Below are 27,326 nucleotides of genomic sequence, written 5' to 3'. Positions count from 1 at the left end.
AACTAATTATAAATTGAAGTGAATTTTTTATCGAACCAATAAACTATACTCATAGGCGTGCGCACGGGCTCAACCGGAAATTTTGTAGGGGGCCAATTTTTTTTTTTGTATAGTTAAATTTGCGTATACATTTTACTAAAATCCATATTGTATAATAATATGTTCGTGAAGATAATACGCATTTTATTTGTTGTAACTTGTGATAGTGTAATAAAACTAAAAATAAACCAGATATTAATACTAATAATAATGAATGGCTCGATTGGATAAAATCAAACAATTACACAAACTCATATAATGGATTTTACACCGTACTAAAATTATTTACTGTAATACCAGTTACCACTTGTTCCTGCGAAAGAGTTTTTTCAAAATTAACAATAGTAAAAAATAAATTGAGGAGTACTATGCTCCAAGACTAGCTAAATGATTTATTATTAATGTTTACTGAACCAGATCTAACATCTAATATCGACATTGACATGGTGATTGACGAATTCAAAGCTATGGAAAATAGAAGAATTTATTTATAATTTTTTTTAATTTTTTTTTTATTTTAAGAGGCTTCAACATCTGTGGTTATTAGCCATTGTATACATGTTTTGTGTAAGTTACATTAATAATTAAATATCAAAGGTTACAATATTTTTTGAATAAGAATAATGAAATACAAAAGTGTTGATTAGATATTGTTTACAACGTTAATTTTTGTAAGGAAATTTAAAATTGTTATGGTGTTGTCTTCATGGAGAGCTTCTTCTAAGTTGTTGGGTATTGATAAAGTACTTCGGATGTTTTGTAGGTCTGGGCAGTCTAGAATGATGTGTTGGATGGTTAGGTCTTCTTGGCATTTATTACATATGGGTGGTGCATCTTTGCTGATTAAGAAAGTATGTGTCAAAGAGGAATGTCCGATTCTCACTCGGGTTAGAGTTACTTCTTGTCGTCTGTTTAAATTGTGAAGATAATGCCACTTTTTAGTGTTATTTATAATTCTTCATTTATTATAATAATAATACATCAATAAATATTTTTATATGTATAATGTATCATGTATACGTATATTTCATTTTTAATTATTTATTGGTTTAATAATTAACATTTACTTTCATTTTGGGTAATGTTTTATTTTTTTATTTTTTAACATATTTATATTTATGTTGTATGATTTTAAAGGATTTAAAAATTTGTATTTAACTTTTAAAAACATGCGTCTAAAAATAAAAATATGTTGTATGTACATTAACCAGTTTTTAATTTACAGTTAGAATGTATGCTTACTATTAAAATAAATGTAGGGGCACTGTCCAAGTATTGGGGCGCTAATATTGTTCAAAGCTCGACCGGAAATTGAAGTCTGCGCACGCCTATGACTATACCACAGAAATAAATATTACCACATACCACAGTGACAATAATAATTAGCAATATCGATAATAATAACATGTATAAATCATAATATTTGTTATTAGATTAAGAATAAAACATTTTGTAAACTATCTACTGCTTAATCCTAGACCCCCGGGAGCTCAAAAATCGCATATTTTCGAGCTCCCATAATATACAAAACACTTAAAATTTTTAAATATTTACGAAATACAAAACAGTAGAATAATTAAACCTCAATCTTTACACGTAACACCATTGTCATTCACAACAATTTCTTTCATTTGAGTGTTAATTGTATAGAAACTTTAGCTAAGCTGTAGATAAAACATGTTAAGTTATGGTTACTATAATTTTCATTCGTTATTTGAAACAATAATTATTACCATAAAAAACATTTTTATTTCGTGTGTTTTTGTAGTTTCAGTAATTAATATCATATACTGTTCCAGTTTCTATACGGTCTAATTAATACTTAAATATTATATTGTTAAGTTTTTTTAATGGAGAACAAATTAAATATGCATATAATTTTTTTAATTTATACCAGCCTAATAACTTAAATTTTTAACACATACTTAATATTATTATTATTTTAAATTTCAATACGATATATTAAAAGGTATGAAAAAACAAAATCGATTTTTTTCAAGGGCTAAAAAACTGTAACTCGTAAAAAACTTGAATATATATACCTTTAGTATAGCGCCTATACAGAGTGATTCATTTAAGCCATTCTTTTTCGCTCAAAATAAATGCAGTTTTGTAGTTTTTCATTTTTCAAATACTAGTTTTTTATTTATTATAATAAATACAAGACAATATTCAAATTTAAATTTCTTTTAAAGCTCTATCCACTTTTAAAACTTAAATAGTAATTGGTAACGAATATATTTAATTAACTTTTTAAATAAAAAATAATACACTAAATAATTGGCTGGTCATAACTCATAACCAGTTTTGGATAATAACTATTAATTTTTACTGAAGTTTAAAATTTAGGGCGTGAGTGTGGTAGTAAAATAGATATCGTGGTCCCGACACATCATTACAAAAACAATATATTCTCATCTTCGCATCTAACCTAAAATGAAATGAAAAAATTTAGGGAGCGAAGTTTTACTGGATACTTCAAATACCATGTGTTTTAGACATAATTTTACTTCTGATTAAAAAAAGGTCAACAGATAATTTATCATGACGTCATGTATAGGTAGTTCGAAGTTTAATAATTTCATGTCATTCAACTTTTTTATATTCTATAAAGAGCTACCCTCTTTCAAGTTAACGAAGAAACGTTTTTTTAACATAAAATAGGAGCATTACCTTCAAAGGCAGTGGCGTATTTATGGAGGGGGAATAAGGATATGGGGGATAGATCTACTCCCTTGCCCTTTTTTTTTAAAGACTAGTATACACAGAACAGATCCCGTATTCTGTATTCTGTTAGCAGTTAGGCGACATACTAATCTAATTCAGCATTTAGTGCATTTTACAAATTTTCGGAGGACTATTATTAGTTTTGGGATACCTTGCCCCTGAAAAACTTAAAAAGTCTATGATACTTAAGGAAAAGTTACGCTCCAAAAAAAAATATTTAATATCCCTCTCCTCAAGAAAATCCTATATACGCCTATGTTTAAAGGTATGTAATAGATAGCTTATAATATAAATTTAAGCTTCAAAATTAAAATATTTATATATAACAAAAAAAAGCCAGTACAGTGGGGTCGGGGCATAATGGGGACGGAGAGGTCATTGGTCTATAGATTTTATTATGACTGAAAGTGATAAAATCACTTTTAAATAAACGCTTCCATGCGAATCTGTTGATAGTATGTTCAAACAAGTTATAGCGGTTTAGAAGATATCGTGGGACCAGGAATAATGTACTTAAAATGTAATATTTAGTATTGTGCAGGGTGGATACGATAAGGGTTGATCGTCTGTCTATAAAAATGTACTGCCATAGTTACCCATATATCGTAATTAACAATATAATGAAAATATTTTCATTAACTGTTCACTGTTGGTTCACTCACACATAGCAACCTAGAAACTGACTACGGCCAAAGTGTAAATTTACCCTATTTTTGGTGTTTTTCCTTAATAATAAAGAAATTTGACAATAGATTCTTGAGAAAATTGTATATGTTATAGTTCCATTTTAGATCTACCCTCGGTCTAATTTTCAGATTTAAATCTCTAAAACTTTGCTTGAAAAAGTGAAATAAAGAAAAAAATTATATGTTCTTATAATGTGTTTTGGTTTGGATGCGTATCTGATAAAGTATTGTTTTTATAATGCTATATTTTTTTGTGTGTACATCCAAGATATTTTCTAAGCCGTTCATTATAGTAGCATAAACATATAGCAACTCTTGTAGCTTTTACAATGCTTTTATCGATGTTCGTGTTCCTACCAACTACATATTTATTTATTAGTTATAAATCATAATAATAATTCTTATAAACCTGATACTTCTCCGCCCCCCCCCCCCAATATGCCCCGATCCCACTGTACTGGCTTTTACTTTTTTGTTATGCCTCTGCTCTTTTCATTTCATTCTTTAACCTAAAGAAGCATTACATAAATACTTAGGTATACAATTTCACTGCATTTCCATTTTTTAAATTTATTTTTGAATATTTGTTTCTTAACACATGCCAGTGAATAAATACATAATTATAACAAATTACATTAGTAATGTAAAGATATTAAATCAATTGCAAAGATAATAATTAAGTATAATAAAATTATACCTTTTCCCTTGTAGTTGTAATGAGTAATGATGTATCGGGGTAACTACCGAATAGCGAATATAAAAATATACAATTACTGAAAGATCTACAAGGAAAAGGGGAACGTTCGCCTTTGCCTAAATTCCTACAACAACGGTGGTTTCGGGGGGAAGGGTAGAGGTAACACGGTGTGTATTTCTCCATATTTTGACCTTGGCTGCAAATTCATTCCATCCGGTTGTTGCCACCGTTTGGACCGTACAATGCGATACACGATCACAACGGCCTATAACAACGAAAATACTACACCACACCGTCTGTCGGGTCATGGGTGATACAATTCTTCCGGGAAAAACTTACAAAAATCGTAAGACGTAGTGATGGATGACAACCAGTTTGGTTAACTAACATGGTTATTATTAAAATAACACAACATGCATCAAATTAACGCATTAATCTTAAAAATGAAATCCGTATACACAGTTTATTCGATGTAATGCATCAGGCCCAACAATATTCTTTATAGTTAATACATTAATCCGGCTCACAGATTTTCGCTTAGCTTGATTGTTTAAGCTAGCTGTCCACTATACAAGCATTAGCCATGTACCTACTAGAAAATATACCTACAAATTCATAGCTTGTTTACGAATCGAAAATTTATAAATTATAAATAATTTATGGCCGAACCGCCGTCGAGTGTAACAAACCCGGGATTAATATATAATTCGATATATTTAAATAAACAGCTGCTCGCGCGTGTGCACGTTTATGATGTATCGTATATACTGGTTGCAATGCACACTTTGTGTCGTCGTCCACACAAGTTACAGGGTGTTGTAAAATAGCAATCAATCTATAATAATAATATTGTTGTTTCAATACTTTCAAAACAAAAATTTTAACTGCAGTTAGACTGTATTGTATTTCAGACGAGTCCGAATTTATGTTTAAACATTGATAATTAACAACGGATACTACAACAAAATATTCAAAAGTAGATAGGCAATGCTAATGTAAGAATCGGCTGTACACTATTTTAACCTTTCATCTTTTTTCTGTATTCAGGGTTTTACAGGATGTCAATTCCGTATACGGACGTTGTCCATCTATCTACCAACTATACTTTATCTATAGCCGAATGAGAAACTTTTCGAAAATGTTTATCGCTTTATCCATATTAAAATAAGTCGTCGAGGTAGTTTGTTTTCAATTGATTGACAATTTATTTTGAGATCACTAGATTTTTACTAATTTTTATTTGGAATATTGATAAGAGGGAGGCAATATTTTTTAATCTAAATAGATACACCTGGTCCTAGAAATAATTATTTGTTTTCTTGTTTACCATTATATTATGTTTCGTTTTTTTAGTCGAGTATTGAAAAAACAGAAAAAATTACAGGGTTAATTTAAATTTTCTATAAAATTTCAGGATGCCTACGGGTTTGAACGCACCCGATTTCTCCTTGGCCACGAAGACAGGGCCCCCATTTAACAATACCCTTTTTGCGTCGTCCATATCAACACATATAGTAATAACTGACGATTGCCTATTGTATAGCTTTCTTTGGATTATTCTTTAAAAACCGCCGTATCATTTAAATCATGTTCACACGACCGTTATTTTTTCTGGGTCATATTTATTGTTAACTTTTTTAATGCGTCAAAATAATAGTATAAAAGGAACTGTAGCTTAAAATCTAAAAATGAAAATACTTTTCTCAGCTTTACATCGAAGCTAATAATACTTCCCTATCTGAAGGTAAAAGCATTTTGACTTAACTTTTGACCCCCGAGAACTTTTGAGTACTACATATTTCAGGTAGATTGGTATTCTACTTGGGTAAATGGGATTAAGGGTTCCATAAGTACTGTATAGTAGTGATGGGAATTTGAAAATCTAGATTTTCACCAAAAACTGTATTTAAGCCAACTAAATATCTTAAGTATTCAATATTAGTATAATATAAAGCTGTGTACCTGACTAAAAATTGTTTGGTAAAAATGTAAAAATAAAAAACAACACCAAAAAAATGAATTGCTTTTGGATTTAAGATTTTTTTAAATCTGAAATCTGGAATCCGAAATCAATTTATTGTCATAGTTAAGTATTTTTATTTTTTATTTTCACCAAAACATTTAACTTAGGTATACAGCTTTATATTGTAATAATATTTAATATTTATACAATTTTTTAGCGGCTTAAATAGCATTTATTTTTTATTATCTGAAAATATATTTACAATCTATACAGTGAGTACATTAAGCAAATTAAATGAAAGATATTATATACATGACAATGAAAAATTAACAGTTATGGGAAGACACTCAGCAGCGTCACCGGGCTAGGAAGTAGAAAAAAAAATTATTTTTCATTATATTATTATTGATTGTAGTTATTGTAGTAGATCTCTAGGCTCTCTTCTCTTTAATCTTCTGGGAGCATTATCGGGAAAGGAGGCCGAATCTTAAAGTTAAAAACACTTTTTAAAGTGATACAAACATATATTATAATTAAAAATTAAAATGTAGCGATCCAACTTCCATGGTTTTGAATCCAATGAAATATAATGTACAATGAATATGTCTGCCATACAATATTTACGACTTATATGTTATATCGCAAAACAAGCTCTGAAACAACCAAAGCTAAAAATAATGGCATAATAACGAGACTAAAATACAATAGTTGGAGAAGGCAAATAAATAACAATGTACACTTTCGTAAATAATGACTTGCCATTAGTACCATCGTTACAAAATCAAGGAAAATGTTAGTTTATAGCGCTCGGCCGAAGGATCCTATCAAAGCAACGCTTTCGCAAAGTGTTCTAAACACGTAAAAGTCCGGTGAAAATATAATTCTTGTTTTAACCATGAAATGTTTTGAAATTTTAGATTCCTGGTTATATCCTTATGTCAATATATTTATACTTATTTATTTTTTATTGACTTGACTATTGTCTGTTAGGTTTAAATAATTCTCAGGGCTCATGAAGTTAGAGTAGTACTAAGATTGAAATAACTAATAAATTACAAATTTATTAAATTCGTATACACAAGTCAAATTAAAAATTTAATATAATTTAAAATCAACCCGTTTTTCGCGTCAACAGTCACACGGAAAAAACTATATTGTTGGGAAAACAATTTATGGTTAATATACGACACAATAAATATTCGAGTTTTGGAATAACTAAATAAATAGTCGACCCAACTAAACATTTAGTTGACACTTGACCAAACTAAATGTATAGTTGCATTTACTATAAATATAGTTGGTCCAACTATTTATTTAGTTTTTCCAACTAGAATATCTATTGTGTCTTATATTAACTTTAATTATGGTAGTCCCAACTATAGTTTTTCCGCGCATTGAGCATTCATAATAACATAACTGTATCCTTATAGATTCAAGAAAACAACGAATTAGTTTCATTAACATAAAAAATTATATATTGTATGCGATGCATTTTTGATATTTTTATATCATATCAGATTTGTTTATAAGGTAGTGACCACCGGTTGACAAGAACGAAAACAGCAATTGCTAATCAGGAAAAGGACTTTGAGTCCATGGTGCTACTAAAACGCCTTAATATGAAAGAGATCAGAGAAGCCACTGTTAAATGTCGTACGTCATAATACAATACTTTATAGTTGTAATAATTTGATGTAGAATTAGTAACTACCATTCGAATAACCGCAGAGAAATAATCAACATTCGTATCAACACTATTCTTTATATAACGTGTATAATAAAAATACATACATTCATTAAGAGGTACGTTAGTAAAATATATTACTTCTTAAGTGTGAAATACGAGATGGGAGTAAATAATTGCTTTCTTAGCAAAGCATTACGACTTTCTGACAATAATACTGGATTATGTTTAAAACAAACTGAAATAAAAAATGAAATACGCCAATGCCAAGTCGCAATGTCATCTGGGCCCCTAACTGTTAGGGCATTGGAAGCCTTGGAAGCCCAGGCATTTATACACAATATTGGCTAGGGAAAACAATTGACATTATGTAAAATGTAAAAATAAAATATTATTTGGAAGGGCCCCTTTTAGGTACCAGGTCTATCCAGTTTTTAATTTAGGATGAAAAGAATAGTGGAATATAGTATTATTTTTATCTCTAATTACTTTACCGCCCACTTCTTTCCGTCCTAAATTTTAAGCTTTAATATAGGGCGTTATCAGGCATATGCCCGATATTATGTTCCACACATAAACCTCAGGACCTCCTAAACCCAATGGTATGTGTTATTTTTTTTTTGTGCAAATATTAAAAAAGTTATAGAATTTTCAAAATTTGGCTGCTTTCTGGAACACCCTATACATTAATAAATAATTATTCATAGCTGGTTAAGGACCACTGACCAGTCAAAATTTTCTAAACATTATTTTTACTTCCAAATTCAACAAGATCACCCAGTGGAGTGCTTAAAACACCCCTGGATAGTCATTAAATATTGATCAATACTATTTAATAATTATAGGTGTAGCGTCCTCTTATAAAGATTATTTTATAACAGTTTTAATTTTTGTTTCAAAAGAATTATTGATTAATTTTAAACAAAAGAAAACTTAATTACTTTAATTTAGTATGTCTATTTCTGTTTTACCAGTTCAGGTTAAACAATTAATTCCAGTCTTACAATATTAAAACCATAGGCTAACTATACTTAAAATTTCATGCCAAACTAGTAATAATGGTCATTAGCCATTAGGTATATTTTAATGAATCATTACACGTTTGATTGTCCATGTGTGTGGCATAGCTTCAACACATTGCGAAACAGGCAATATGCGTCCCATCACATAAATGTTCTGCTTATAAGAAGGGACGTTAAGAATTAAAATGAAACCGAAAAATTAGGCTCTTTTGCATAATTATAAAGAATGACGCTCGTGTGATTGACGAGTGTGGCGTGTTTATAAATTCAAAGCAGTATCAGTCACAAATATGGTGTGTTTAGGAGGGAAACGGACAGCAGTAACTTATCAAAATAGATAATGGTAAGTCGAGTAATTTTAAAAAGAATTATTGTTTTCACACCATTTTCAATTTATATTATAATTTTTAAAGCTGGTTGTTCACTACTATGACAGTGAAAAAAACATTGTAATAGTAGTAAAAAACAAAATAATTTATCATAATATTAATACAATCTAACAAATTAAAAACTGTAATAATGTTACCAATTGAAATGTATGTTTTCTCACGTGTTATTTTATTATATAGCTAATCATTATAAGATATGAGTTAATACGTAATAAGCTATTATTATTAAAAATAGATAAAATACTAAATACAATTTTTTTTTTATATTTTTCATTTTTAATGTTGACTTAAAATATGCAAATTGTATAATTCAACTATTGAAACATAAAATATATTTAATATTTTGCTATAGTCGTATAGTTCAAATGAAAATTTTAAAAATCAATTGGTCGCGTAAAGCCCGTAAAGGAGCAAAGAGAAATGGTGTAGCCTAATCCGTTTATTCATAAAGATAGTTTTGTAAATAAAATATAATTTAACTGTTAACATTGTTATGGCGCAGTACGGTAAGTGGATCACACTCACGACTGACCGCCTTCTAGGGTTAAATTAAGGGACCTTAGCCGGAACAGGAAGCTACCCTGTATCTACCCTAACATATCCCTAGAGACTCTTTATAAATGTATATAACCGCTCAAAGAGCAAAAGGGCACTCACCGCACTGCACAGTAACAACATTAATAAAACTCTTTACAACATAGGACTTCTCTTGAGAAGTCCGACCTAAATATTATAATAATATACAGAGCCTAGTAAGTAAATTACATAACATGTGTATTAGGGTGGACCAAAAAAAATGTTTTCTTGTTTTTTTTGTTCTTCTCTTGGCATTATGTTCCTTGGGGTAAAATAATATTTCCCTATTTTTTTCAGATTTTTAAAATTATTTTTAGAGGTTCGAGCATCAGTTTTCCAAAAAAAAATTTTTTTTAGTTTTAATTTTTTTTAAGGTATAAATATCAATTTTAAACAAAATGTTACTGTATACAAAATTATCATTAGAAAAAGAGGAATACACCAGTACTTTTTTTTTTTGACAAAAAAAACTACTATCCAACTAATTTTGGCTTTAGAATGTCAAATTTGCGAAAACATTGATATATATATACCCTTATTAATACCCTAAAATATTTTTTTTTGGAAAACTGATGCTCGCAACCTCTAAAAATAATTTTAAAAATCTGAAAAAATAGGGAAATATTATTTTACCCCAAGTAACATGATGTCAAGAGAAGAACAAAAAAAACAGGAAAAAATTTTTTTTGGTCCACCCTAATGTGTATTCACCACTAAGCAACACTATGATAAATTAAGGGGAAGCTATGAAGCCCTTGTTTTCTTAAATTGTATGCATTAAAAATTATTTTTAGCATGGACCATGTTGATGTCTTGGATTCTCAGCTCGAAAACGACACGAAATAGCGTCACTTAAGTAGCGCGTCTACTTTAAACGTATAATAAAACGAGTCGTTGTCGTCATGCAAACGTTTTGGCCAAAACATATAATTAAGACTATACTATCGTCATAAATCGCATAAGATTATAGATCAGAAATATTCACTATTCAGGAGCCACCAGCAGGCTAAAGCATGTTTTATAATTTTAATTTTTAGCCGTTAGGCTTTAAGTAGACTGTAACTTTTTTATAATATAATATGTTAAAATAGGTTTTGCTTTTACTATGTAAACTTTAACTCTATGACTATTGCTTATATGTATTTTAAGTGAATTTTTTGTTCAAGCCCCCCCTATTTTCATTTCAGGATATCCCTGGTAGCTGGTAGCCTACAAATAGTTAAAAAATATAGGTATATGACTAGTGGATAAGGCAATTTTAGACGTAAAATTATTCCTTCTGATATCTAAAATGAAAATTTATCTCCTTATGAAAAATTAATTTAGAGGCGTACCTAACATCGTAAAGTTGATGAGTGATAAAATATCAATAATCGTCGTTTCACGATAGCTCGTAGTGTAGTAATATATTACTACACTACGAGCTATCGTGAATTATGTAAACGCTGATAGATTCAAAAAAAGTGTATTGATTCTATAAACATTGGCGTAACTAGGAAAGGGTGGGGATAAGAAGCTTAGTCCCCAGTTTTGATTTTAGTCCTCCCAAAGGCTTTAAGGTTACATACAAATTGTTAAGTATTTATTACATAGTTAAATTGTATTCATTTTACAAAGTATAAAATTTAAAAACAAGTTTTGATATATTTTTTTTATCATAAAATAAATAGGTTTTTGTAAAAGCACAAGCGGGTAACGGTTTCTGGTTGTACGATTGTCGATTACTAATCAAAATAACATGAATCATGATTTTACTGGTTACAGTCAGTTTTGTTCGAAACAGAAAGATCAAAAACTTCCCTGACATATTTTTAAATAAAAATAGCTGGAACATCTCCTTCTATAGTTAGAGTCCTAATTCAGTCTATAAACTATTAAATAAACCACTATTTAATAGTTTTTATTTAATTTCTTACAACGAATACTGCAAAAACTCTGAGAATAGGTATTTCAACTGGTATCCATAGGCCCAGGGTTGGGCAAAATTGTGTAAATAAGTTTTATAGGTACATCGCAACGTATTATACTTACTGTATAATACTTTTTATATCGTATAAAATCAATTTTTTATTTTTATTATCAGTAGTTAATAATCAAGTTATTAAAATAAATAAATATTAATATTTAACATTATTTAATTAGTTTATCATTGAATATTTCAATAAAGAATATATTAATACATGTTATACATAACAAAGAGTTCAGTTTGTAAAACTGGCATGTTGCTTTTAATTTTAAGTGTTAAAATAGAAATTAAAAATAAAAAGCATTCGAATAAAAATGTTCAACACACCTCAAAACCATATGTCTGCGCACGCCTATTGTGAACAGTTACCAACAAAATAGTATTTTATAATTTTATATACATGAATGATAACTGATGTATAAAATATAGATGTTTAATACACCAATTATACATTTAAGTACGATACGTGCCAACCCTGTTTGTAAAGATGTTTGTTTGTTTTCAAGATATTCATTAGTCATCAGTCATCACATATCACGTCATAATAAAGGTAATATATCAGAGGGAAAATAAAGCCGGTTAATAAGTATTTAGCTTGATGCAAACAAAATTAACTATGTTGTTTATATTTAACGTCAATTAGAATGATCGTTAATCAAGTATGAAGATATGGAGTTGTATAATAATAATAGCTTTTCTATGTAATTAATAACTGATGACATGTAAGTTTCGTTAAAAAAATTTCGTTGATAAGTTATTCTATTTAGGTATAAATTACAATCAATGTCAGTGTCTATCGTTAGTCGTAATTAACAGTTAACTAATATTATAAGAACCCTTTGAAAATTAGTTAAAAGATAATGGTGCGTTTAATAAATGGGGCATAGGCCATAGCGATTACAAAATTATTGACATTAGCTTATTTATAGTTATTATTGTTTTATCGATTACTTAAATTAACAATACAATGCCTAACTTCCATTGTTATGGAGTAAGATTAACGAGATAAAGCTGTAAGAAAATCAAAATCTTAAATACAACTTTTAATAACAAATGAACATTTTTTTTCTAACAACAGTCAATCAAACAAACTTTACTAAGAACGTACCACTGACAACTAACTAAATGATGCATCTTGCTAACAACCCAGTCTAACAGTGCATTATAGTAATGTATTTTTAATTAATTTGTTATTTATTAAGCCGTTTAGCAAAAAAAATATATATAAAATATTGTTTTTTTTTTATTTTCCCTACGGTTTACCCTTTTAGTCAATAGATTACCTATTTTTGCATTTGACTAACAAAGAAAATTTTTATTTTTCATTTAAACAATTCCAACTTGAAAAGTAATAAAAAAAAATTCTTAAAGCTAAATTATAATCATATTTAAATATGACACTTGCAAATCTTTTTTGCGATACTTAATGATATATTTTTTTTTAGCTAGTTGTTAAGTTGTCTTTTTTATCCATATATTGGTAATAAAAGAATGACTATAGGCTCAATTGGCAAAAAGAGGTCACGTTCCGGAATGGAGAAGAGAGAAAAACAGTTCTTTTTCCATCTAGGTCCCTTTCTGACAAGGGGTTATCTGTTGTATAGCTGTATGACGTTGAGACCCCTTATTGTTATACATTTATTCTCAGGCGATAAGTTTGATGGTCAATCCATTATTTTATTATCCATGGTTTTATCAGTTTAAATGAGCTGTAACTTGATAAAAACCATTTTTATCGTGAAATATTAAGAGAGTGTTTTAAAAGTGACATATTTCCACTTTATGAATCATTTTTTATATTTTAAAAATATTTATTAAGATTTCATGTTAGAATATTTTTAATGAAAAATTAAAATTTCCTATTGTATTCATTAGGAAACACGCTAGGGATTTTTAATTTTAATAGGATACTATCAATTGGGGGAGGGGGGAGGTAAAACAATTTTTTTTAGACAGTCTAAAATATATATGTATATAAATAATAATAAATTAATAAACACAATTTAGGTACTTACCCAGTTATGGGGCGAAAATCGTTTTATTTTCAGGTACTTTCATTTTTCCACATACACTAAAAAACAGAAAAATATGATTTAATAGAAATTTATCTATAATATACTATTTAATAGGTACAATTATTTAATAAATACGTTATATTTACGTAAATATGTATATAAGAATAATACAGTTACATAAATAAATTAAAAATAATTAATTATTGTTATTACAATTACCCGTTTGATTTCTTACGCCTCGGAATTTGTTTAGTTACAACTTTCATTTTTAATAAATAAATTAAGAAATTGTATAAATCGATATAATCAAACAGTTACCTATGCCGTATTATGCGTTGAAATAAACTAACAATCGTTTTGTTTCTCAGTAAAGACTAAAGACTTAATGATAACAACAAAAAATACCGGTATGGATCAAGCAATTACACTTTGTACTTCAAGTTCATAGGTCAACGCGAACCTGAAATAAACTCTAATACCTACTACCTAAATGTGTATTATACTTTTTACTCACGGTAACTTTAAATAATACAATACTTCTACATGCCATCCTCATTAAAAATGGCGTTACCACTTAATAGCTATTTTATTCGTCAGATTTTCATAACTGTTGATTTTTTTCTGCTTATTTTATGTTGTGTGAATGGTTATTGGTAACGTGGTTAGAATAACATGTACCCGACATGTACCCGGGGTCAATGTCAACGACGCGGCGCGGCGGCACAACTCAAAACAATCGACGTCAGCCGATTTCCTTCGTGTGACAACTGAGTACTGACGAGCAAGATGTAATGGCCGATGTCTGATGAATACATTTCAGATTACTACTAAAATAATTATAATCATTATTTAGCAAGGAAAACATTTGACAGAATAGCGCTCGAGAACATTAACAAGCCCAGTACATTTGAAAGCTGTTTGTAATCATTGTAGATACCAGGTGCCAGCTTTAGACCCCTGTCTTATGCTCTATGGTCACAGTTACTTAGCTTATGTAGCCACCGTGACCCGTGTGCACAGTATATGATACAATTTGAGAATTTTAATTATATTTTTTTGAAATTTTGTATTTACTCATAGGTACCATAGTATTTTAACCAAACAATGTGTCTAATGTTATAAATTCATTTGTCTTCTTATTTAAGGAAATTGCATGCGGTCGGTATTTTTGACGTTTTAAACAAAAATTTAGACAAATTTTCGACTACTTAGGATAATCTGATATCAAGAAAACAGATTTTTGATTATTTGCTTATTTTATGTAAAAAAATTGGGTTAAGAAAATATTAAAAAAATTGCAAATTTTATTTATTTAATTACAAGAAACTGACATTTAAAAATGAAAATCGACTTTTCCTACATAACATAGTAAAGTAGCTAAAGAACTCGAATCTATTGAAATTGGACCATTTTATGTAATTGAAATTTTGTCTGAAAAAAATATTTAAATTAAAAATAATATCTTGAAGCTTATGCAAATTAACCGGTTAGTTAATTGACTAAAAAAAGTGGAAAATCTATTGAAACCTAATTTTTCTTAAATATTGCCTATACAAAACTCCCTAAGAACTGACCGCAAGGTAATCCCCTTAAAGTGTTATTTTATAGTTAAGGGGATTGCATGCGGTTGATTTTTAAGGAGTTTTGTATAGGCAATATTTAAGAAAAAAGTGGTTTTAATAAATTTCGATCATGTCAATTAATTTACCGGTTAATTTGTATAAGCTTCATGGTATTATTTTTAATTTAAATTATTATGTCTATGAGTAAAAACCATTTTAGTTAACATAACATACATTTTTTGTTCCATCGCACAGGCTAAACCAGTGATCCGATAAGTAATCTGAAAACAGATTTGAATTCTTTTTGAAGTTTACTTATGATCGGTCAGGGTACTTTTTTGATATCTTATTCCTACTATGTATCAAAGACGTTTAAACATTATATGAAATGTCAAATTTTGAAATCAAATTTGGAAAGGGTTAAAAAAAAATTTTAAAAAGTACCCTGACCGATCATAAGTAAACTTCATGGCGAATTCAAATCTGTTTTTAGATTGTTTATCGGATCACTGGTTCGGTCTGTGCAATGGAATAAAAATGGTGTGTTTTGACTGAAAAAACCGACCGCATGCAATCCCCTTAAATGAGGAATATACATAGCTATAGGCAAATATTTTTAATGGATATACTAAGACATTTTTGCATTGTCGGAGAACCTAAGACAGAGAGAAGATTAAAAAATGACCGTACAAATAAAAATGTCTATTCAAATATTTGTTACTTAAATAAATTAAAATTACTCTGCATTTTTGTTCTATTAGTTAAAAATGATAAATATATATTAACACCAATAAATACTTTCTTAGATTGGTAATTTAATATATAGAAGTCAATAGTTACAGGCCACATCGCACATGTAAATACGTAATTAATTGTATTTGAATTTATCTATACTGTAATTTAAGAACAATAATTTATTTTTAATAAGTATGTAGTCTAAAATTATTTTTTGGCTATTCTATAAACTAAGATATTCAACACAATCTTACTACATTTAAAATTGGCATCTTGTATTCTGCTGAATTTTGCTTTTAATATCTATCAATTTAGGTTTTGAATTATTCCAATTATGAAAAATTGTGCAGTGAAGGGTTAAGAATTAATTTGGTAAGTTAAGTACAAATTATTAAAAATATATATTTCACATTATTTTTTATATATAATTTCTTTGTGTTGACTGAGGAAATTTTCAAGGATTTTATATGTATAATTTGTGTGTCTCAATTATTGATACACCAATATCTTAGATCTATCTACATAGCAACTCGATCTATACTGTTCATTGTGATCTTTAAATTAGGTTTAGGTTATACTGGCCTTTTACTACAATGGATTAGGTCTATTATAATATAAAACATTTTATGTAGCCAGACGACAGATTAGACACACTTTAAACCTTGAATATTGTTAAATTTTTTTTCAAACTTTCAAGGATTTTAAAATATAATTTTTTTTTTATAATTCTACTTTATTTAATTTAGGTAGATTTGTTCAAGGTTTATATATAATGGACTTACTATGTGCCATTGACAAAATAACTAGGGTAAATAAAAGAATGATACAAATAAGAAATTTAAGTAAACTATTCTATTAAGAAAAACAGCTGAATATTAATAATATTTAAGTATGTGAAATAATGTTTACGTTGACTACTAAATAGTGTACAACACATGTTTTTTTACATAAAGTACAAATTAAATTTATTAATAAATTTAACTATAAGACAGTGTTTTATATAAATACTAACAATAATAATTAATGTTTAAATTATCTTAAATGTCAAAACTAATGTTAATATTTGAATCACATACAATTCTATTAAAAAATATTATAGTGTATATAAATTTATTTATATAATGTAATAAATACATAGTTTTGCTGCTCCCGCTACTAAGGCTCCCACTGGCCTAATGATATGCCAAGACAATCAATGTCATTTTGATTATTTTACATTTTAAAAAATACGAATATTAAAGATAACAAATTACATTAAATTACAGTAGAACAGAACACATAAAAGTTAAAAAAAATGGTTACATTATTGTTCTACTGAGTAATAATGAATGCTGATGTAACACATAGAAAAGAGTGATAAGGAAGTAAAAAAAAATAATGGGAAAAAATTATAAGTAAAGAAAGAAATGTGCAGTGGCAGGAACAACTTGTGATTACACATAATAATATAGACTAAATATACATAGATAAACCCACCACATACTTTTTTGGCAATCCAATTTTGGACGCAAACCCTATATTAACCTTGTATTCGTCCATTTTGTTATAATATAACATAGCTATATATTATATGCTCGTGAACTATCTATGTATATTTAGTATATGTATGTAATAATAATTATTAAAAAGCTTAATGGCTAAAAAATATTTACAAAATAAACAGGACTTTTAATTAAGTATACGAAATATTAATAAGCTTAAAATTAGTAATTAACACAACAATAAACAATAAGAAAGAATAATTAATTTATACTCAAATTAGGTTTAAATTTATGAAAATAAATAAAACCTTGTTGACAAAAAAATAACACCGTGTACTTACCATAATCATGCAAAGATTTACGATTTTTGTAAATTTTCTTCAAAACCATAATTACAAATTATTTAGAAATAGGATGTGAAAAAAACCACTTAATAAGAGTAAAATCCAATATTTTATAAAAAAATATTATTTTTATCACAAACAGAGGAAACAAGCAACAGAGTTTAATGGAATTACTAAACTTATTTTTCTTTAAATAATATCACACTAGTGATCATCAAACAAATATTAACAAACAGTGATTATCACACAACGTGTATTTAAAAGCAAAATTATACTCATTGGTAATCAGAATTAATCCCTGATAACTCTTTATATAAATTAAAACTTATAATATAAATTACAACTCTTAATACAAATTACATTGTTGTTAGCACCCAATTAAAGGCTACATAAAAAAAAAAAATAATAACTTGGCAGAAGCGATTATACTATGAAGCTTGGGAGGCGCATCTTTTTAGACATTTCTGTCCACATAGGAGTCCGCAGCAGTGAGCCGTTGTATTAGGAGCAGAGAGCAGACTCATGAGGCTGAGTTTGATGCCATCCTCGTAGGAGTAGTTGGTGTCAAGCCTTTTATTTTGCAAACCCAACCGGCAATATCAACCGGTTCACTTTCAGCTTTTTTTATCCATTGGTGATCCTAAAAACAACAAGATATAATTTATTAGTAGACTATAAAAATCTGTTGACTTTATTTTGTTACAACATAGCAGCAGTGTAGTCATTTTGTATACCATTCTGTGTATGCGGGTACACTGTACTCATAACAAATCTTGTTCTCTAAACTCTATCAGCAGTTACACAATTTTATTATAAGTACATTGTACACACAATGTATACCCATGCTACACAAAAGCAACTTACCATTAGCATTTTAAAGTCTCCTCTTTCAATTGGATTCTTTTTTAAACATCTATCTACAAAGTCTTTAAAAGCATCCGAAAAGATACCAGCAGGCAGAGTTGGTGGAGGTTCATTTACAATGTAATCGAGTAGCTCGAAAATGGCCATCGGTCTAGGGCCGTTACCATTAGCTAAAATTAATTTGGCATATGAATAATGAAACAATAAAAAAAATACTGTCAGTTAAAAAGCCATCAGTTAAGTAAACTTACCAAATACATCGCCTTCTGAATTGTCTATGTTTTCAGTCGTTTGAGATCTAGGTCCGAATATAGAAGCTAATGTTTTAGCATCGGGCGCTGGTATTGGATACATACCTATTGCCATTTCAACCAAAGATAAGCCCAAGGACCAAATATCACTTTGTAATGTATACTGGGTACCCTGAAGTCGTTCAGGCTTTAAATAAAATCAAATGAAATATAAGTTAAATCAAAATGATCGTTATAAACATACATAATTCATACTCTATACAGAATAAGAACAGGCTTCGGCGACCGACCAGTTTTCTTCGGGCGGCGGTCAGGCATTACAAATTTTACATTTCGTCTGTAGCCCCCACCGGCGGCAGTGTTCAAGGTCCGTTACTCGTAGTGAAGCTACGCCTATGCGCACAAGTCGGCCGCCGAAGCCTGTTCTTATTCTGAATAGAGTATATGTATATTATTTCCAGAGCTCGTAAAAAATAGTTTAGTTAATCACGTTTTATTAACAATGTGGGCTAGGGCTATGCGAAGATATATTTATCAAAATAGTTGTGATTTTATGAATTTAATTGAAAAAAACAATTAGCTAATACATTTTATATTATAGATTAATTGATAGAAAAAAAATATATATAGATTTGAATAGCTAGTATATATATATATATATTTTAATTGATTTATTACAAATCAGTTAGCATCGGATGTAAAATCCATGTCATCGACAGTCTTAGTGTAACCAGTAATAAAATAAATTGATTATACTACATTTGAATTAAATGTAGGTAATCAATTTTTTTTTAAATTCTAGAACTAAATTAATATAAACGATTAAAACTAATTTAATTGATTAATTGAAAAAATCACACGTCCTAAGAGCGGGCTTTTATTTACTTGTTTTTGGTTATGCAAATATTATGAATACGTTTAGGTTATTATAATGTTATATTCAAGCTGAGATAATTACACAATCTGAATTACTTACAGACATATATGACCTAGTACCGACAAATGAATTTGCCATGGAATCTATAAGTTGACCAGAAACACCAAAATCGCAAATTTTAATTTCACCTGCGCTGTTTACTAAAATATTACTAGGCTTGACGTCCCTATGAATGATTGAATGTTGTTCTCGCAAATATATTAGACCCTTGACAACCTATATAATCAATATACATTAGGTAATGTAATCAGATTATTATATTTTATAATATAACTAATATTATACGTACAGCTGCTGTTATTGTCCCAAGTATAGGTTCAGGTATTCGTGTTTTTTGTAATATGAGATCTAATGAGCCGCCATCCATGTATTCCATGCAAATACTTATTTCCCCATCACTGTAATAATTGACAAATTACAGTTTAAACTTTATAGTCTACTATTTTTAGTTAGATTATCTAATTACAAGTACAACTTTACCTGTAAAATGCTCCATAAAAACCAACTATATGAGCATGATTACATTCATGTAAGATTTTAAGTTCCCTTATTATTTGTTTCTTTATGGCTGGTTTAACTTCCAAGTGAATAAGCTAAATAAACACACCAATGAATAATACAGAAGTTAAGATTTACAAAAGGAGATTTTTTACTTTTCTGGCCATTATCAAACCGCTAGACTTGTGTTTGACTTTCATGACCACACCTCCATTGCCAGCACCAAGTTCACCGTCTTTCATTTTTTCAAAGTCAGCATCGCTCAATTCTCCGCCTATCTTTTCTTTCTGACACAAAAACAATTCCATTCGCTTACGTTGTTCGTCATCCATTCCAACGCGATCCAATTGTTCTTGTAGACTTGCTACACTCAATTTGTCACATCTGTAAACCAAATACATAAATAAGTTGACATTTTTTTTTACTTGTCAAATACAAAATTTAATATACCCTGTGTCAGAAGCTGCTGACAAGGGAGCGGACGGTGACACCGGGTGTGGATTGTCGGTTACGCCAGGAGGCAGAGTCAGGTTTAATTTATTCTTGGACATTTTTTTAATGTAACAACGACGGTATTGGTAGAAGAACGCCTACCACCGTCTATGTTCTATAGTTATTAGTTTATTAAATCCCGGTCAAGAGGAAATCAGTATTGTTGAACGCTCAAAACAATTCAATAAAATGATAAGAGACAAGAGAAACACACAAAACAATTTCTTACACGATTATATAATAACATCGAGCGACAAAAATGGAAAAACTGATAACTGTCTAACCTCTATGTTACTACTAATGAAAAATAATTCAAAATCACTAAATAAAGTACTTAAACACATTGCAATACATTAACACGGATTTATAGTTTCCTTCACTTTTTCACGAATGCGAAAATGATTTGCCATTATAGTATATTATTATTAATTTTCTTCTTAACTGAACAGTTAATCTGTTAATCCCGATAATAAATAGATATAAGTTATATCAATTGGTTAATAAATGGTATGCAATTATATTATTTATTATAATCAGTAATCAGTGAAAAAAAAAGCACTATTGATATTTTGTCGTACAGGGCTTGTGTAGCACAACTGCCAACTTGCTTACAGGTAATCCAACACAATGGTTTAGAGATCAAGAATGTAAATCGAAAAAGTTATAATATGATAAATGATAATCTGTTATGGTTGTAATTATTTATCATGGCTATTATAGAATTAACACTAAACACAATAGAGTTTTGAATTTTGTTTTGTGTCAATTTCTAGTGAAAATTGGACGTACGGTTTTGAATCAACACTTAATTCGAATTAGAAAAATTGTTATATATGCAGTTTCTATAGTTAAAACGGAACAACATATTTTTAGCATTTTAAATATATTAAAAACTATAATTTTATTGAAAAACAGGATACTATTTATTATATTATGACAGAACCAAGGTGGATTTATAAATCCACCTTGGACAGAACATAATGATGTTACGAGGTAATGTGTGCGAGAAAGATCTGACAGTCATAAACCTACTAGTAGTAGATAGGTAAATAATAATTAAGTGTTAGCCGTTAGGTTAATCGACAGAGTTTAAGTATAAAACTAGGATGACCATTGACATTTGACGCAACTAGAAGGGGAGGTTAGGCAAGTAAGCAAGTTCACTCTTTAAAAACTATTAAATCTCCCTCAGAATTTTGGTAAGCTGAAAATGTTACTTAGGCCTATGCATGGTGACTAATCAAACATTTTTCAAAAGCCCGAAGGAGTATCTATGGGTTAAAACTTTTCTAGCCATATACTCCTTATTTGGGCCATTTAGAGCAACCATGGTTCATGGATTTCTCAATAGATTCTTGATTCAGGTTATCACTTATCAGCTGCTGCATTTGCCAACTCCGTACTCTACAAAAACTAAATTTTCAGGTAGGAGTTATTATCATTGAATATTTGTTGTAAAATATCATTTTGGCTACACTGATAGGTAACCTAAAATTGATATGCGTACATTTTGTTGACAAACTGAAACAGACAGTTTTGTTGAGACTTTAATGTGTTAGTCTTTTCCGTTCCCGTCTTTATAAGGTAAGCACGTAAAATTTATCCGTTTTAATCCGTTTAAGTCTTTTTTCATTAACAACATTATTAATATTAATCGATACATCTTTACAATTAATACGTATTTCATTTACTTGTTTGGTTAATATTTCTATTATTTTTTTTTTACTTAGGCCCAATCATGGGTAAGTATGCTAAGGAACCGAAAAACCCGACTAAGTCGTGTAAGGCTAGGGGCTCAAATTTGCGAGTTCACTTCAAGGTAAACGAATATAATATAGACCATGTTGTTTTTTACTATTCTAACTAAGTGAATAATTATATAGAACACGAGAGAGACGGCCAAGACCATCAAGAAGATGCCTCTCCGTCGTGCTGTACAATTTTTGAAAAATGTGAAGGATAAGAAAGAATGTGTACCGTTCAGAAGGTTCAATGGCGGTGTAGGCCGTTGTGCACAAGTATATATTGGAGTGCTGTTAAAATTGAAGAACCTAAATTAACTCTTTGTTTGGTTTTTAGGCCAAGCAATGGGGTATGACTCAGGGACGCTGGCCCGAAAAGTCTGCAGAGTTTTTGTTACAACTTTTGAGGAATGCTGAATCTAATGCTGACATTAAAGGATTAGATATAGATCGTTTGTTTGTTGAACACATTCAAATAAATCGTGCTCCTTGCTTGAGGAGACGTACATACAGAGCTCACGGTCGAATTAACCGTAAGTTAAATTTTATTTTAATAAAATAGCGAAATTTGGATATAAATAACTACAATATAAGTAAAAATTAATTTTAAAAATTTCAATGACTAGCAATGCATACATTTTATACAAAACACCATTGTATCGTCATGCATTATTTGTGAATTGTTTGAGTTGATTCAAATATCTCTTTGTTTTATTATGTTTGCAAATTAAATAATAACGTTTTGAGTTTTACGAGTAGGCAACAAAAAAATAAATTTTTTTTATTTAGTACTCAACTGATATTAGTTTCGTATTCAGTCACATAATGAAATAATCTTATCGGCATGCTTAAACATTTTTTGTATGATATAATTTCATAATAAAAGTGCTGCACTACTTTAGTTTCTGCATTTAAAATGTGTTTTGATTGATTTAAAAACTAAGCATAAAAGTTTTGGATGATTTATAAAAAATAAAAAGTTACAAAACTGACCATTTCTTAAATGTCATAGTTCTGTTGATAACAATTCTATCAAAAAGATCCTAAGTCAGGGTTGTAATAAAAAGTTGATTTTATTTTGTATAGGTAGGTGTACTTTTATATAAAATAAAGCAACTTAAATGCAAAATCCCTCAAAAAGATGCGTTTTCTTAGATTTGTTTTTGTTGAATAATTATTAAACCGTGTATATAAATAATTTATTTAATACAATTATTTACCACTTATATGATTTTTAAGTAGCTTAAATAGCATTTTCGGATTCCCATCACACATATATATATATATATATTTATACATTAAATCATTCAATTTCAAGTTTTTTAAAAAAAGTTCCAAAAATGTATTTACTCATTAATAGGTTATATGGTGTGAAATTTTGAGCATAGCATAACAAAATAAAGAATTTAATTATTATCTTAATTATTATATATTTTTTTAAATTTGTAACTGACTATAATAATGCATAATTTTTTCCTAACTTAATTTCAACAAACAAAGAAATGTATTGATTAAAATAAATATTATAAGAGAATGCCCACTAATTTGTAGTGTGAAAATTGGGTTTGTGTATATTAATAACCTAAAGGCTGTGGTGTTACTTTAAAATTTTCCAAATTTTCGTAGAAAAATACAAACAATATGTATAATAAAAATCCAGTAGTATTTCTGAACCCTTTCGTTTCTGGGATTTTTTAAAAAAATCAAAAAATTTTTTACTTATTGGACTGATATTGATTATCATTATAGCTGTTTGATTTTTTTATATTCAATCTATACTAAAATTTGTGTTTAAAGACATTTTTGATGATGATATTACTTTGTTAATATTTTATTCGATTTTTTAAATTAAATCCTCGTATAAGGATGTCAATAATGAAAGGGTTAATTAAAAATTAAAATTTAGTAGGTTGAGTTGTTGAAAATTAAAAAAAGCTTAAGAACAGATTGTTTTTCTCTATTGAATTAAAAAAAATTTGGTTATTTTACAACAATTCCAAAACTCATTGGTTTTGATGGAAAAACAATTTTTATTAGGAATGACTGATAATCTGACGAAAAAAGACAAACATTAAAGAATTTTTATTACGTTATAAATTTTAGTAATTGAAAGATTTTGTAACATTTTTCCTTCAGGTTTTTATACTTTTTAAATGTTAACCTTTTTAAGTACTACATTTTTCATACAGGTATTATGTCACTTGGCAGCAATTGTCACTAATCAGGGTTCTGATAAATGGGCGATTAGGAAATTTACGACATACAGTCGTTAATAGCAGTCAGGGTATTTGCCAAACCATAGTAGTGATGGCAATCCCCCAACCGTTTCAGTTAGTTCAAAAATTTGTTTGTCTAAAATAAATTTTCAAGTTTTTAAATTCATTTTTAGATGACATCAATTATTCTTCAAATAATTTATTTTTTGTTTAACTTTTGTCCAATGAAGCGTATCAATGCCTTAATTCAAAACTGCAATAACTTAAAAAATCACCCAGGTATAATTTATTTAAAAAAAAAACATTATAATTACAGAAGACAAAATCCTTGCGTACATATTTGTTGAAAATATGTTAAGTGTTTGTAGTTTTGAACAGAGGTATAATACTATAATCTAACTAGTAAACATTATAGTGGTCATTACAAAATAACTGTAATTTTGTAGTGTTTCTTTTTGAAAACATTTTTATTTATGTTCTAATAGAATATTACAATATTACAATTTTTATCTCTTTTAGTATTTGCTAGAGCTTTATTAACTTTTGAAACTTGTAAATGGTAACAAATTTATTTAAATGAATTTTTAAATTAAGATTAATTTACTTAAACTTTTCCTGAACTATAATCAGTTTTGAATAATTATTTTTAAAGTTATTTAAGTTCAAAATTTATGACAGTAAGTGGAGGGCAGTTTAATAATGTGTGCAAATAAAAAAAACTACATTTCACCCTTCCTCACGTTCTAAATTTAAAACTTATTAACTGTTCAATCAAAACTGGTTATCGACTAATCATCACTTTCAGAAATTATTCTTAATTTATAAAGTTAATAAAATATGTATTGTTCTAATTAAGTTTCCAAAGTTCACAAAGCTATAAAATAAATAAAAATTTGAATATTGTAATATAGCATAACAGACATTTTTTCAAAAAGAAAATCTACCAAATATCAATTATTTTAAGAGAAAACTTAAGGCGTTAAAAGAACTTCTCAGTTAATAGTTTAATCACAATAACGGCGTAAACTATATTAAAACTACTTATTTATTTGTTTTTATTTTATTTATAGCTTACATGAGCTCACCTTGTCATATTGAAGTTATATTAGCTGAAAAGCAGAAGTTTGTTGCAAAAGTGCCCAAGGATGAGGCTGAAAAGAAAAAAGTTTCAAAAAAGAAGTTGGCGAGACAAAAAGAAAAGCTGATGCATGAATAGTTATGGTTTAATGTATGACAAATATAAAACATTTAAAAACAAAAAAATATTTTATTTTTTATTTTATGTGTTTGGTTTAAATCGTTGAGTTATTTCCATTTGCATACACTAATATGTTAGGTTTTTCTTTATACATTTGTATTGGAAAGTTTCAGCAATGTTCTTGTGGAGTTTGACATGAATACAAAGTATTCCGTTTTACCAGACTTCCAACATCACGGTTTTGGCTAGTGGGTTTTTCTAGTGGTCATTGGATGGATTAAGTATTCATAATAATTAATATGCGAGATGGAAAGGGAAAGAGACCTCATGTCGCCAGAATCCAAATTGTAGGAGAGGCCAAAACATTATGCGGATTAATTTTACAAAGGCTATAATGAAAACTAAGAAACCAAATTTTTACATAATGTAGACAACATTGTCTGTGTTCTACAATCGCCCCTTTTTTAATATTTCAACCAGTTGATGAATAATTAATTAAGAAAGGACTTTTTTAAAAATGATATAGCGTTGTTTTTATTAGGTATATCGAAAAATACGGATAATGGAACACAGAACATTTTGTCATAAATAATATGTATGAATTTCTTTCCTTAACTATTTAGAACTATTTGAGAAAAATTAATCTGCGCAAAGCAGTTTTGATGGCAAAAAAATTGTATTTTATCCTATAGAAATGAATGATAGTCTGACAAAAAAAATGGCAATCAACAAAGTTTCCTCGATACTGAATTAATAAGTATATATTTTAGTTCAAACTAAATTAAGATTTTTCGAAAAATTGCCTATACTTTACTCGTTAGAAATGGCCAGTGTGGCGTCCTCTTAAGGGCACTTTATTTTAATTTTTTGTTTAAGTTTCATTCATTATGTATATAAAATAAAGAGTTTTTTTATTCAAAAAACAATTTTCCGGAAGTAAATTCAAACTAATATTATATAACTCGGCTAATTTTCAAGATAGAAGAACGATTCTGATCACAAAATGTTCAGAATTTGGAATAACTCAAAACTTTTCTGGTCTCTTTTACCTCACATATACGGGTTGAGGTTTTAAAAACAGTTTTATTTTGTTGAACTAGACTTAAATTAACATGGATGTCTATGCCTAGCAACTACAATAGTTGGCTTGGTTAAAGTAGATCAAACAAATTATTTTAAGGCGAATGGGTACCGGCCAGTAATAAAATAATAAAATACTGATCATGAAAAGCTAGTAAAAAT

General features: G+C 28.5%; 3 protein-coding genes across 11 annotated transcripts in view; 1 reads left to right on the top strand and 2 right to left on the bottom strand.

The window, feature by feature from the left end:
- Window positions 1-14,120, bottom strand: part of LOC126837919 (synaptic vesicle glycoprotein 2B) — a 46,800-nt gene extending 32,680 nt beyond the window's left edge. The window contains exons 1-2 of the mRNA XM_050571907.1: window positions 13,984-14,120; window positions 13,765-13,820 (exon numbers count right to left, since the gene is read on the bottom strand). The gene's annotated coding sequence lies outside the window, so the exon portion shown is untranslated. The remainder of the gene's footprint in view (window positions 1-13,764; window positions 13,821-13,983) is intronic.
- The window catches only part of LOC126837928 (60S ribosomal protein L17), a 309,752-nt gene extending 283,589 nt beyond the window's left edge, over window positions 1-26,163 (top strand). For 6 of the 8 annotated variants that reach the window (XM_050571932.1, XM_050571931.1, XM_050571935.1 and 3 more), the window contains exons 2-5: window positions 22,658-22,747; window positions 22,812-22,946; window positions 23,008-23,203; window positions 25,957-26,163. In XM_050571932.1, the coding sequence (XP_050427889.1) occupies window positions 22,667-22,747; window positions 22,812-22,946; window positions 23,008-23,203; window positions 25,957-26,102 (558 nt within the window). In that variant the 5' untranslated portion in view covers window positions 22,658-22,666 and the 3' untranslated portion in view covers window positions 26,103-26,163. Of the gene's footprint in view, window positions 1-9,072; window positions 9,084-22,376; window positions 22,513-22,657; window positions 22,748-22,811; window positions 22,947-23,007; window positions 23,204-25,956 lie in introns of those variants that run through there. The other 2 variants (XM_050571937.1, XM_050571930.1) reach the window with 2 other exon arrangements.
- On the bottom strand, window positions 18,123-21,431 carry LOC126837924 (dual specificity mitogen-activated protein kinase kinase dSOR1). Of its 2 annotated transcripts, none has more exons than XM_050571924.1 (8): window positions 20,887-21,431; window positions 20,592-20,820; window positions 20,419-20,531; window positions 20,228-20,336; window positions 19,978-20,154; window positions 19,002-19,188; window positions 18,751-18,920; window positions 18,123-18,526 (listed from the first exon to the last, which is right to left on the bottom strand). In XM_050571924.1, exons 1-8 carry the CDS (start codon window positions 20,985-20,987, stop codon window positions 18,407-18,409), a joined length of 1,206 nt encoding a protein of 401 aa, XP_050427881.1. In that variant the 5' UTR covers window positions 20,988-21,431; the 3' UTR covers window positions 18,123-18,406. The 2 variants fall into 2 exon arrangements, with proteins under 2 accessions (XP_050427881.1, XP_050427882.1); XM_050571925.1 differs by having other exon boundaries at window positions 21,158-21,430.
- Window positions 26,164-27,326: the final 1,163 nt, after the last annotated feature.

Source organism: Adelges cooleyi, unplaced genomic scaffold, assembly GCF_023614345.1.
Source record: "Adelges cooleyi isolate 19-005CV unplaced genomic scaffold, UGA_ACOO_1.1 ACOO_flye_CR_arks_rails_tigmint_CR_PRNA_30, whole genome shotgun sequence".
Taxonomy (NCBI): Eukaryota; Metazoa; Arthropoda; class Insecta; order Hemiptera; family Adelgidae; genus Adelges; species Adelges cooleyi.
The sequence above is the reverse complement of the archived record's forward strand: the minus strand, read 5'-3'. Positions and strand labels throughout refer to the sequence as shown.